This window comes from Sorex fumeus, unplaced genomic scaffold (genome assembly GCF_029834395.1).
Source record: "Sorex fumeus unplaced genomic scaffold, SorFum_2.1 ptg000094l, whole genome shotgun sequence".
Lineage (NCBI taxonomy): Eukaryota > Metazoa > Chordata > Mammalia > Eulipotyphla > Soricidae > Sorex > Sorex fumeus.
Genome location: NW_026606151.1, coordinates 21,919,368 through 21,933,772, shown reverse-complemented (window position 1 = coordinate 21,933,772; position 14,405 = coordinate 21,919,368). Strand labels below are relative to the sequence as shown.

At 44.4% G+C, this 14,405-nt stretch overlaps 1 protein-coding gene and 1 pseudogene across 1 annotated transcript; both read left to right on the top strand.

Annotated features, from left to right (window-relative positions):
• Positions 1-1,981: 1,981 nt before the first annotated feature.
• On the top strand, positions 1,982-2,929 carry LOC130040169 (olfactory receptor 2W1-like; annotated as a pseudogene).
• A 9,237-nt stretch (positions 2,930-12,166) lies between these two features.
• LOC130040168 (olfactory receptor 2W1-like) lies at positions 12,167-13,108 on the top strand. The gene has a single exon (XM_056132176.1). The coding sequence runs from the start codon at positions 12,167-12,169 to the stop codon at positions 13,106-13,108; it is 942 nt and encodes a 313-aa protein (XP_055988151.1).
• Positions 13,109-14,405: the final 1,297 nt, after the last annotated feature.

Here is a 14,405-nt window from a genome sequence, read left to right as displayed (position 1 = left end):
AGCGTGAGATAATATCTCATTGTTATTTTAATTGTAATTTCCCTCATAAGTTATGTTGAGTAGTTTTTCATAATCTTTTGGGCATCTGTAGATCTTCTCTGAAAAAGTTTCTGTTCATTTCTACCTCTCCCCCATTTTTGGATGGGGTTAATTGGTTTTTTTCCTTGTAAAATTATCAGTGTTTTATATATCTTGGATATTAACTCTATATCAGTATTCTCAAAAACATAGCATTCTAACTCAAATGCTTATGGCAGTAATATACCATAGATCATTTTTCCATACTCATTACACTATGACTGAGACAAATAGTGTTCCTTAACCTCAAAAAATAATTCAAGGTGCTGGAGCAATAACACAGCAGTCGGGTGTTTGCCATGCTAGTGGCCAACCTGGGTTCAATTTTCAGCATCCTATATGGTTCCCTGAGCACCACCAAGGATAATTCCTGAGTGCAAAGCCAGGAGTAACCCCTGTGCATTATCAGGTGTGACCCAAAAAGCAAATAATAATAATAATAATTCTAGGTCTGAGTTTATGACTACAAATTAAAGATATCATCAATATATAAATTGTTCAGTTGTTAATCAACCTATTTACTCATATGATACATTACCATAAATAGTGAGACTATATTTCTCCATGCCCTTAATTTTTAATTTTTATCTTATTATTTTAGAGTTGTGATGGATTAATATCCTGGCCAGAGCGATAATACAGTGAGTAAGACACGTGCCTTGCATGCAGTCAACCCGAGTTCAATTCACAGCACCCCATCTGATGCCCCAACTGACAGGAGTGATTCCTGAGAATAGAGACAGGACTATGTCCTGAGCACCACCAGGTGTGGCCTAAAAAAACAAAAATAAACTCAGAAAACTGACATATATTGGTAAATTCCATGGGGAAAACGATACACTGGTTGCTTCAAGAATTCTTTGTTTTTGAATTTCCTGCCTTGCTAATTTTGCTAAATGGCCAGGAGAGGAGGCATTAGCACAATCTGCTACTGCCAGTATATTGTGACTGAACACTTCTGAAATTGGTTCAATTTTAAGTTAGTAAGTAAAAATACACCTTATCCTTAAAATCATTAAAACTAACCTTATGTATTTAGAGCCCGGCAAGCTACCGAGAGTATCGAGCCCGCACGGCAAAGCCTGGCAAGCTCCCCGTGAAGTATTTGATATGCCAAACACAGTAACAATGAGTCTCAAAATAGAGACGTTACTGGGCCCGCTTCAGCAAATCGATGAACAACGGGAGGACGGTGCTACAGGGCTATGTATGTAGTGCTTTGCCATAATACATGGAACCATTGGTGACATGTCATCTGGATATTTTTCAGTGATTTACATTCAGTATGATTGGTTTAATATACATGATTTAAATATGAAGAGACCTGGAATGCGGCTGACCCAGGTTCCATCCCCAGCCGCCCATAGGGTCCCCCAAGCACTGCCAGGAGTAATTACTGAGTGCAGAGCCAGGAGTGAGCCCCAAGCATCACTGAGTGAAACCCTAAAAGTACACACGCACACACACACACACACACATACACATATATATATATATATATGTATATATATTGCTCGAGCGGGCCCAGTAACGTCTCCATTGGAGACTTTGTTGTTACTGTGTCTGGCATATCGAATACTCTCGGTAGCTTGCCGGGCTCTCTGAGAGGGGCGGAGGAATCGAACTCGGGTCGGCCATGTTGGCTGCTTGTAAGGCGAACGCCCTACCCGCTGTGCTATATATGAGAGAGAGAGAGAGAGAGATAAGAGACTTTAAACTCTTAACTCAGGGAAAATGTTCAAAGAGATTTTCCATAGGAAAAGCATGCAGTTAAACTGAGTTTTAAATACCCATCCACTCTAGAGATTTTGAGTTGTCTTGATTGTATATCACTGTTGTTGACAATACGTTGCTGTTATTATTGTTGCTAACACGGTATTATCTCCTCGCTTCCTAAAGAACAATGGACGTAAACAATGAGAGTTCTGGGACAGACTTCATCCTTCTGGGGTTTTCTGACTGACCCCAACTAGAACGCATCATCTCCCTGGTGGTTGTCATCTCCTATCTCGTGACTCTGGTGGGAAACTCAACCATCATCCTGGTGTCTCACCTGGACGCCCAGCTCCACACGCCCATGTACTTCTTCCTCTCCAACCTGTCGCTCTTGGATCTCTGCTATACAACCACCATTGTCCCCCAGATGCTGGTGAATATGTGGGGGCCAAAGAGGTCGATCACATACGGAGGGTGTGTGCTCCAGTTCTTCTTTGCTCTGGACCTGGGCGCCACAGAGTGTCTGCTCTTGGCCGTGATGGCCTATGACCACTATACTGCTGTGTGCCAGCCTCTGCACTACACGGTGATCATGCACCCTCGGCTCTGCCACAAGATGGTCATAACTTGCTGGTTGGGTGGCCTTGGAAGTGCCATAGTTATTTGCTCCTTGACTTTGAAGTTGCCAAGATGTGGACACCGAGAGGTGGATAATTTTTTCTGTGAGATGCCAGCGTTGATCAAGATGGCTTGTGCTTATTCCAAAGTCATTGAGGTGGTAGTTTTCACTCTTGGAGTGGTGTTTCTCCTAGTTCCTCTGTCACTGATCTTTGTCTCCTATGTGGTCATCACTCGCGCTGTGATGAAGATCAAATCCACAGGAAGATGGAGAAAAATCCTCAACACCTGCGGTTCCCACCTCACCGTGGTGACTCTCTTCTATGGAACAGCCATGTCTATGTACATGAAGCCCCAGAGTAACAGCACAGCCCCGGATCAGGGCAAGTTCCTGACCCTCTTCTACACCATCATCACTCCCAGCCTGAACCCTCTGATCTACACGCTGAGAAACAAAGACGTCAAGAGTGCAGTCAAGAGGCTGCTGTTGGCAAAAAAATGCTCAGCACACCTATGAGTTGCATGGAGGTGGGGGAAAAAATTCTAGGAAAGCACGGGAAATAATACTGAGCTGGTGCAACAGAATTTGACTCGTCGATTCAATGAGCACCTCTTGATTCAGGGGAAGCCAAACCCTGGTCCCAGTTTACAATTTTGTGAGTCCACTGAAAAATAACCAAAGAATCATTGGCTGTATCCTGGCTATCATTGTCATCCCGCTGGTAGACGAGAGCGCACGGGACCAGCGGACGTGGTCATTCTTTTCGCCTTATTCATCACGCCCAGTTAAGGTAGTGACCCAATGCCCGGGGTCTCCACGGGGCCTCCACGGGGCCTCCCCTGCCCCAGAACAATTTCCAAATTTCTGATTCTGGGAGCAAGCTCTGCTCGGTCCTCTGCCGCCGTGTCCGCTCGGCGCCACCAGGTGGCGGTGTCTCCGCACAGGCTGCATCTCTGCACCAGCCAAGGTGGTCTGTCTGCTGGAATCCACCTGAATGAAACAAAGATAGACTTTTTACTACAAAATATAGCGATGTCGGGAGCTGGAGTCATAGCACAGTGGGTAGGGCCTTTGTCTTGCACGCAGCCGACCTGGGTTCGATTCCCAGCATCCCATATGGTCCCCCGAGCACCGCCAGGAGTAATTCCTGAGAGCATGAGCCAGGAGTAACGCTTGTGCATCGCCGGGTGTGACCCAAAAAAAGAAGAAAAAAAAAAAATATATATATATATATAGCGATGTCCAGAAGAGAAGGCTGCAGTGGGTGGGTCAGTTAAGGGAGGAGGTCATTAAGGGGGGGGGGGGGGCGGAGGGTGGAAACTGTTGCAGTGAGCGGATGCTGGGATGGAGGGTGGCACAGCTGCCATTCGTCCCCTCTTTGGAGAAGCCCATGTTCTCTCTTGAACACCTCTCTCTCTCCCTTTCTTGCAAGGCGCTTGCCTTGCACAGAGCTGACCCAGGTTCAATCCCTGTTAGCCTGTTACTGACCACACAGTCCCAGGAGTAAGCCCTGAGCACTGCAGGCTGTGGCTCAAAACACCAAAAATGGAAGAGAAAAGAACTCAGGCTTCTCCAGAGGGGAACAAAGCAGGGGGACACATCTCAGGTCCAGATGTGGGTGCGAACCCTGCCCCATGGAGCTCGTTTTAACCAGATGTGGAGCTAGGGAGCAGCAATGCTGAGTCAGGGTCTGGAGCCTGTAGTGTAGTGTCCTTGGCCAAAATCCCTGTGTAATGTCCTTGGCCCCACCTTGCTCTCTTCTTCTTGCTTCTCTTGCTCTCTCTCTCCTCAGACCTCTTAAGTAAATTTCTCTATCTAAAACTATTTTTAAAAAGTTAATGGAGAGAAAAATGTGTGTAATGCAATATGTATCCATGGTCCATCAGTATCTCTTAAATAGACGTCCAGAAGATATACCTGGGTCAGAGCAAAAGTACAGTGAGTACATGCATGCAGCCAACCCAGGTTGAGGACCTGCACCCCCTAACTCCCCCGAGGCTGTCAGGAGTGAACTCTTTGTGCAGAGCCAGGCGTGAGCCCTGAGCACCACCAAGTATGGCCCTCTCTCTCAAAAAAAGAAAAGAGATGCTTGCATGCAGATCAACAAATAAAATCTTCTTAAGTGAGCAGGGGGAGGGTGGGATGCTGAGATAATGGTGGGGCAAGTAGACCCTCTGGTGAAGGGGTAGTGTGGGGATGTTGCATGCATGAAAGCTTATCATTAGCTAAATCATATTTTATTTTTCCAAATAAAAAAATTTTAGTTTCTATGTCATCTTCATGTGAGTAAAAATCTGTAATGATCAAAATGTCCGATGGTGGTGGGATTGGTGTTGGGATATTTTATGTAACAAATCATCATGAACAACTTTATTAAATAAATAAATAATCATTTTTTAATGTCCATCAGTGAGTAAAGAGGAAATGCTTGCACTGTATTCACACCACGGAATGTTGCACAGCAATGGAAGGAAAGATACTGGATCTTAGCGATTCAAAAGCAAGTGAAAAAAGGAAAGTCCCAAAAGAACGTATAAAATATGCTATCCTTTGGGGAGGCTAAAAAGACAATTAAATATATTATGTATGTATTCATATGTATGTGAGTACATTAACACCTGAATTTTATCCTAAATCAAGTATGTCAAGGACACAAAAGCCTAGATCATGATTTCCAGGGGCCAAGAAGGGAGTATTAATATGCAAGGTTGGAACTGAGGGGGTATGGTGCCACCAGCAGGTCAACTTGTATCTGCAGGGCGAGTGCATCAACAGCCTGATGGCGTCTTCAGACTTCCTGATACCCCTAAATTGCTGCTGTGCCTTTGGTCGAACCCCAACAACTTGAGGCCAAGTTCACCAAGAAATTAAACGGCCAAAAATTAGGTATGTGGAAGACACACCCACAAGCCACCTCTGGCTCAGCCATATAAGCTCATTTATTGGTCTTGTTTCAGAAACCCATAAATCACAAATGAGATCAAAAGATGCAGTTAGAGTCTGTAGCACAGAGGTAGGCAGGAACCCGTGACTGAGAGCTCCAGCCCTCTTGGATCAGGACTGAGCCTCCTCCCTTTAAGTCCCCAATTTTCCAGTAGCTTGGCAATCACACCCACAAACTGCCCCTGGCGCCATGTAATCTCATCAACGGCCAAGACCCAGAGATTATAAAGCTCCCAGAAGAGAGTGCCACAGGAATGTCCTGACCCCATGCCAGGCCGTCTTCACAGGGGCACCTCGGAGGGGGGCGGGTTCAGTTTCCCTCCCTCCCCCAAGCAGACCCAGCAGCCGAAAACTTCCAGAAGCCAACTGCTGCCATGCCCAAGGCCACTCTCCACATGCTTAGATGAGCCTCTCCCAAGACGGCATGAACCTCACCAGAGAGCAGACCGGCAGGAGAACCCAGATATGCGGGAACCTGTGACTGAGGTCTCCAAGCCCACTCGGATTGGGACTGGGCCTCCTCCCCCCAGATCCCCAGTTTTCCAGTAGCTTGGCAGTCACACCCACAAACTTCCCCTGGCGCCATGTAATCTCATCAATGGCCAAGACCCAGAGACTATAAACTAAAGCTCCTAGAAGATAATGACACAGAACTTCCTGGACATTATATTCTATTCATAACAAGCAATTCAAAACCGTCTGGTGATGGTGGGACTGAAATCAAAATACCGAATGTAACCAAAGTAGAGAGAGAGTATGGGGGAAATTGTCTGTCACACAGGCAGGGGAAGGGAGTTGGAATGGGGATGGGGGTGAGGATAATACTGGGAATTTCGGTAGTGAAGAACGTGCACTGGTGAAGGTATGGGTGTTTGATGGGTATATGACTGAAGCTCAAACATGAAAGCTTGTAACTATCTCACGGTGAATCAAAAAAAGGCGGGAATTTACATACAAGAGGTACTACATGGAAAGTATCATTTGAAGTGAAATGAGTCAGAAAGAGAGGGACAGACATAGAAAGATTGCATTCATCTGGGGAACATAAAGTAACAAAATAGGAGACGAACACCCAAGAATAGCCAAGATAAGTACCAGGAGTTTCACTCCATGGCTTGGAGTCCAGCCGCACATGCTAGGGGAAAAGTCAGCTCAGATAAAAAAGGAAGTGCCAAATAAAGGGTGTCGGGAGGATCCTCCCAGGATGGGAGAAGCATGCTAAAAATAGTCTGTAGACAGAACATGATTGCCTCTCAGTGCCTCTTTTGCAAACCACAGCATCCAAAAGTAGAGAGAGAATAAAGGGGAATGTCCTGCCACAAAGGCAGGGTGGGATGGGGGAGATGGAGGGCAGGAGGGGGATTGGGATCAGTGGTGGTGGAGAATGGGCACTGGTGGAGGGATGGGTACTCGATCATTGTATAATTGAAACCAAAGCACAAAAATTTGTAAGTCTACAACTGTACCTCAAGGTGCTTCACTAATAAATAAATAAATAAAATATTTTGAATGAAGAAGCAATAAATTTTCCAGTAAAAAAAAAAAGGCGGGAAACCAAAAGGAGAGAGAACAAAAGGGAATGCCCTGCCACAGAGGCGGAGGGGGGATGGGGGCGTGGGAAGGATACTGGGAACATTGGTGAAGGAGAATGGGCACTGGTGGAGGGATGGATAAATGATTATTGTATTACTGAAATATGAAAGTTTGTAAGTTTGTAACTGTGCCTCACGGTGATTCACTAAAAAAAAATTAAGGGGGGAAATAATAATAAAATTAAATTAACAACTGAATTTTTTAAAAAAAGAAGTAATGTGGAGTTCATGCCCAGTTCAATCAGCTTAATCAATGGATGAATAAATAGCATTACTCCTACCTTATTTAAAAAAAAGGTTGAAATTGAGCTACATTTCTAAATTTTCATCTGAGTAGTAAGATCAAAGGTAATCAAAGTATCATTTTAAAGTATTTTGATTACTTTGGAAAGCTAATAGTCTTTAAGTAGAATAACCTGATAGAACCATCTGAGGGAGAAAAATGCTTGTAAAATTTATTTCATGTTCCATCATGTCTGTTTTGTGTATTTTCACTACTAATTAGAATTATTAATTTTATATTTATCAACAAATTGGTTCGTTCCTGTGCACATAGAAACTAGATAATTGCAGGTTTTCTCAATATTTGCTGCCTCTCCTATATAATTAACTAAATTTAATTAAATATATTAATTTATATGTTTGGTTTACCATTATATCGTCAATGTTCTGTATAATGCATAAAAACCTCATTTCTGGCATTAACTTCCATCGATAATTTTTTTATGGAAAGGAAAAGAAAACATGAGACAACGTCTTAAGGGATCTTTGCATAAAATTGCTGCTTGGATAAAGCCTCTGCCCACAGTCATAGATGTCTTAATCACCTCTGTGAGCACCAGTCCCCAAGGTAGAAATCACTTCAACAAAGTAGCCTTTGGACATGCATAAATGCTTCCTGCCACTAAGCAATGATCTCACAGTACAAACAGCATCCATGCTGAGCATTTTGCTTAGTTAGGCAGAATCTATCGACAAAGGTCTCTACTGATACTCTATCAATCTGCACTTAGCAAAACCTGGCTGACCATCCACCAGGCCTACTTTTGCTTGTGATTCCTCATCCACATTAGAGATTTGAATAAAATCTCAGTTCAGCTGGCAGTCAAAGGTGAACGTGATTTTGGCAGTAGTACGTAGAGCTGGTGGTTAACCCAATATTTCTGACCACATTGTAAGTGGCTAAATGAGACACTAAGTGCTCGGGGAAGTGGAAGATCATCTGACTGGGAGCAGCAGCAGTTAGATGACAGGAGAGTGTGAGAGCTTTGAAGTCTTCCCTCAGAAGCAAAAATATGCCCTGATATCGTTGGCTCCTAGTAAGTATTCTCTGCGACCTCAACATGTTAGCAGCCAGAATAGAAAACAGATCTCAAAGAGCATAAACTTCATTCAAATGTGAAAGGAGAAAGAGGAAAGGTATGTGAGATATTAATAAATATAGATACTCTATTGCCTCTCAGGGTTGGGGACTATATTAAATTTTGACAAGAGCAACAGTGGGTTTTGACATCTCTGAATGTTCTTTATGTGCCAAGGATCTTGGTTAATGATTTGTATGTAACTGGGGGCAGGGGTGGGGGAGAGTCCCTTGGGCTGCATCCAGCGAGATCAGGGCTTACTTCTGACTCTACTCCCAGGGATAATTCCTGACAGTGCTTGAGGGACAATGTGGGGTGCCAGGTATTGAATCCAGGTCAGCCACACATAAGTCAAGTGCCCTGATGGCCATACTATCTCTCTGGACCCTGTATATTTTAGATAACGTAGGTTGATCATAGAAGTTTTCGTTCTCTTCTAGTATCACAGCTCTTCTGAACTGCTCTCTTAGCTCTTGAACTCATCAAAATGAGGCTTTTGAAAATCCATGTGTGTCAGGTGGAGAGGAACCAGGAAAGCCGAATAATTAAAGATTAGACACTGTTTGGAAGAGCCCACAGTGATCCATATGACTATTTAGGGAAGATCAATCTAGTGTATATTTGATAACAGATCCTAATAGTAACAGACCTGAGAGACGTGGGAGAAATATGAGCTAAACTAGATTGTCTAGAGAAGCTCACTCGGGTAATTAGGTTATTGAAATATAAGAAATTGAACACTGGAAAAATCAGGATATGGATACTTGGGGAGGGGGTGTCAGGGCGTTATGAGAGGGTAAGGCACTGAGAGAAGCTCCCGAATGTTCAGTCATATTCTGCATGTACCGGGTGGTCGGTTACAGGAACATTCATTTCAGTCATACAGCAGCAGCATTTTTTTGTCACTGAAAATAAAAGCTCTTGTCTGGGTATCACAAACAAGCATCTTTGAGCCCATCACCAGAAGGAGGGCAGAGTATTATGAGGGGAAGCAGCCCTTCAGGGAACCCCAATTCCTCACGAATGAGTGGGAGCTGTGAGCACCTGTGGAAGGCTCCCTAGGCTGGCCAGAGGCTGGACTCCAAGTCTATCCCGGCCTTCAGTGGTTTGAAATAAATTTCAATTGGGGACAGCGAGATAGTGCTGGGGAGAGGGTGTTTCCCTTGCATAGAGTCTCATGGAGGGGAGAAAAGCTCATTTGTATTTTCTGTCATGGAAGCATTTGGAAGCTCAAACCCTCTCTTGCCTCTAGGATTTGTCAGTTCAGCATGTTTAGTTTGTTCATATGCACTTTTATGTACACACACACACACACACACACACATATTGGATTTTGGGTCACACCTGACGATGCTTAGTTTTACTCCTCGCTCTGCCCTGAAGAATTATTTCTGGCGGTGCTCAGGGGACTTTATAGGGTGCCGGAGATCTAACCCAGCTCCGCTGGGTGCAAGGCAAGTGCCCTACCCTCTGTACTATCTCTCTGGCTCCATATTTTTGTGTCTTATAGTAGTGCAATTTTCAACATTTCAATTAACTCAGATCATCATGACCGGCTGGAGCGATAGCACAGCGGGTAGGGCGTTTGCCTTGCACGCAGCCAATATGGCCAACCAGAGTTCGATTCCTCCGCCCCTCTCGGATAGTCCGGCAAGCTACTGAGAGTATCTCGCCCACGGCAAGCTACCCATGGTGTATTCAATATGCCAAACACAGTAACAACAAGTCTCACGATGGAGACCTTACTGGGCCCGCTTGAGCAAATCAATGAACGGGAGGACAGTGACCAGTGACCAGATCATGACCAACTCATCAAAAGAACAATGGAGACCTACAGGGTAGATGGAATAAAAAGTTGAGGAGAATTTTGCACTTTATAATTAAATATGATCAATATGCTCCAAAGTTTTCATAAGATGAAACTTCCCGACAAATTTGAGAAAGGGAGTACTATTGCCTTCATGTAATACATCAGAACTTCAAAGATTGGCTACTGAGAATACCTTGCTTTCAAATGCTGAACTGGGATTTGCCCCCCTGCATGTTGTTTTTCAGTGTGGGGGCCACTCCTGCCCGTGCTCATGCTATTTCTGCACTCCAGAATCATTCCAGATGATGCTCAGAGGGCCACTTGGGATACCAGGTGGGTCCCACAAAGCAGCCAGATGTTTTGCACAGATTGGTGCATTCCAAGAGGAAAACAATACACTGATTACTGAATGAATTCTTTTTGTTGAATTCTTTTTATTGAATTAGCCTTGCTAATTTTTCTGAATAGTCAGGTAAGTCATCATTGTCATCACTGTCATGCCGTTGTTCATCAATTTGCTAGAGCGAACGCCAGTAACGTCTCCATTCATCCCAGCCCAGAGATTTATCAGCCTCTCCTTACTCGTTCTTCCCAGCCGTGCCAAATTGGAGGCTCTTTCAGGGTCAGGGGAATGAGACCCATCATTGTCATTTTTTTTTTGGCATATCAAATATGACACGAGGCGCTTGCCAGTCTCTGCAGTGTGGGCAGGAAACTCGGTAGCTTCCGGGTTCTATGACAGGGAGAACTAGACTAGAAGAGGTCCCGTGGCCGCAAATGCAGCTGTGTGCTTCCGGGAGCTTGGTTTATAGTGTCTGGATCTTGGTCGCTGATGGGATGACATTGCACCAGGGGCAGTTTGTGGGTGTAACTGCCTAGTTACTAGAAAATGGGAGATCTGGGTGGAGGAGGCCCCGTCCCAATCCAAGCAGCCTTGGAGGTCTCAGCCCTGGGTCCCGCACACCTGGGTTCCTCTGCCGGTTCTTTCATGCCGGAGGCTCCTATAAGTGTGTGGAGAGTGTTCTTAAGCATGACTTGGCTGGGTTCTGGAGGCCTTCAGCTGCCGGGGCTCTACTCCAGGCGGGGAGGGAATCTCAACACTCCCCCCCCAGGGGCCCCTGTGAGGACAGCCTGTCACAGGGGCAGGAGACTCTGCCAGGTAAGTAATATATGTGACGGAACATAAATGTTGCTATACATACATTGTAACCTAATACTTCTTTTTTTTTCTTTTTTCTGCTGCTTACTTTTTTTAAAATTTTTTTAATGAATCACCATGAGATAGTTACAGACTTACAAACTTTTGTGATTAAGTTTGAGTCAGACAATGATCAAGTACCCATCACTTCACCAGTGCCCATTCTCCACCACCAATGTTCCCAGTATCCCTCCCGCCACCCCACCCCTTCCCACCACATGCCTCTGTGGCAGGCACGTTCCCTCTTACTCTCTCTCTTTCTCTCTCTCTCTCTCTCTCTCTCTCTCTCTCTCTCTCTCTCTCTCTCTCCTTTTGGGTGTTATGGTTTGCAATACAGGTATTAAATGGTCATTGTGTTTGGTCCATAGTCTACTTTCAGCACACATCTCCCATCCCGAGCGAGCCCTCCAAGCATCATTGACTTGGTGGTCCCTTCTCAATCTCAGCTACCTTTTCCCCCCAGCATGTGACTTAACACTTCTTAAACTAGTTGAATTTTCACTCAGTAAATAAGACTATATCTCATTCCTAAAATAATTCAATGACTTCCTGGATGTAGTGAATCACCATAATACATAAAACATGGATAATATAGTATATTGAACTTCTTCCGTGGTTTAAAATCAGTATATCGGGTTTAGCATACATGATTTATAAATATGGAGAGGCTGGGGCTCTGAATTCAGGACACATGTTGAAAGTATTGTTTCATACAAGAAGATCATAAAATTAGTGAGTCTTGGATACCTAAAAGAGTCTACAGAGATTTTTAGTTCTAACTGAAATTGGCACATTTTGCTGATATTGTCGTTGCTAACACGGTATTATCTCCTCGCTTCCTAAAGAACAATGGACGTAAACAATGAGAGTTCTGGGACAGACTTCATCCTTCTGGGGTTTTCTGACCGACCCCAACTAGAACGCATCATCTCCCTGGTGGTTGTCATCTCCTATCTCGTGACTCTGTTGGGAAACTCAACCATCATCCTGGTGTCTCACCTGGACGCCCAGCTCCACACGCCCATGTACTTCTTCCTCTCCAACCTGTCGCTCTTGGATCTCTGCTATACAACCACCATTGTCCCCCAGATGCTGGTGAATCTGTGGGGGCCAAAGAGGTCGATCACATACGGAGGGTGTGTGCTCCAGTTCTTCATCGCCCTGGACCTGGGCGCCACAGAGTGTCTGCTCTTGGCCGTGATGGCCTATGACCGCTATGCTGCTGTGTGCCAGCCTCTGCACTACACGGTGATCATGCACCCCCAGCTCTGCCACAGGATGTTGCTGGCTGCCTGGTTAACTACTGCTGGCTGTGCCGTACTGGTTTCCACTTTGACTTTGAGGTTGCCAAGATGTGGGCACCGAGAAGTGGATAATTTTTTTTGTGAGATGCCAGCATTCGTCAAGATTGCTTGTGCTTCTTCAAAAGTAGTTGAGACTGTGGTCTTTTCTCTCGGAGTGATATATTTTCTAGTGCCATTATCACTAATTATCATATCTTATGGCATCATCATTCGTGCTGTGACGAGGATCAAGTCTGCAGGAAGATGGAGAAAAATCCTCAATACCTGCGGCTCCCACCTCACTGTGGTGACTCTCTTTTATGGAACAGCCATTTCTATATACATGAAACCACAGAATAACAGTAAATCCCAGGAGAAGTTCCTAACTCTCTTCTATACCATCATCACTCCTGGCCTCAACCCTCTGATCTACACTCTAAGAAACAAAGATGTCAAGAGTGCAGTGAAGAGGCTGCTGTTTGCAAAGAAATGTTCAGCAGGGTCATGAGTTATATATTTAAAAATTCAGAATTTAGAGAAACAAGGAAATACTATTGACCTACAGAAGATGATGTGTTTTTTATACACAAAGAAACTTCTTCTTCTTCTTCTTCTTCTTCTTCTTCTTCTTCTTCTTCTTCTTCTTCTTCTTCTTCTTCTTCTTCTTCTTCTTCTTCTTCTTCTTCTTCTCTTCCTCCTCCTCCTCCTTCCCTTCTCCTTCTCCTCCTTCGCCTTCTCCTTCTCTTCCTTTTCTTCTTCTCCTTCTCCTCCTCCTCCTCCTCTTTTTCTTTCTTTTTCTTGTTCTTCTTCTTCTTGTTGTTGTTCTCCTCCTCCCTCGCCTTCTCCTTCTCCTCCTTTGCCTTCTCCTTCTCTTCTTCTTCTTCTTCTCCTTCTCCTCCTCCTCCTCCTCCTCTTCTTCTTTCTTCTTCTTGTTCTTGTTGTTGTTGTTGTTCTCCTCCTCCTCCTCCTCCTCCTTCTCCTCCTTTTCCTTCTCCTTCTCTTCCTCTTCTTCCTTCCCCACCTACTTCTCCTACTCCTCCTCCTCCTTCTCCTTCTCTCCTTCTTCTTATCATTCTCCTCCTCCTTCTCTCTTCCTCCTCCTCCTCCTCCTTCTCCCTCTTTTTTTTATTTTTTGTCTTTGTTCTATTTTGTTTTATTTTTGGCCACATCAGTGGTTACTCCCAGCTGTGCCCTGGAGGCTGCTCCCAGAGGCCACACAGAGATCTGCTGCTTGCAAAGGATTAGCCTGCTGCACTATGTCTCAGGGCCCTCAAAAGCATCTCTTGGATGTTTTCTATGTATCAAGAGTTGAACTATCTGCTGTATTTATAAATAAATATGAGAGAACTCATATAAATAAATAGAAATGGATGGATAACAAAGATCTAAATAGAACTAAAATATACCCATATACAAAAATCAAGGCTAATGAGAAACACAGGTAGATAAACATGTCTCTATGAAATTTGATAATTACGATAATAAGCATATTAGTCTCTCATCCATGTGCTGGCATCACACGCTCCAGGGCCAGGCCTAAGTTGTGTCAGATGAAGGACTGATATTCATGTGCTTTTGTTTTGTTTTGGTTTTGGTTTTTGGGGCCACCACCAGAGATTCTCGGGGAGTACTCAGGGCTCTGCACTCAGGAATTACTCCTGGCAGCCTCAGGGGACCATATGGGATGCCAGGGATCACACCATCAGGAAGGCAAGTACCTTACCCACTGAACTATCTTTCCAGTCCCTCACATACTTTTTAACTAAATAAATAAATAGTAGCCCTTTTTAGTAGATTGACTGCCC

Coding starts and splice junctions, on each gene's coding strand:
- LOC130040168 (XM_056132176.1), top strand. CDS start 12,167: ATGGACGTAAACAATGAGAGTTCTGGGACAGACTTCATCCTTCTGGGG.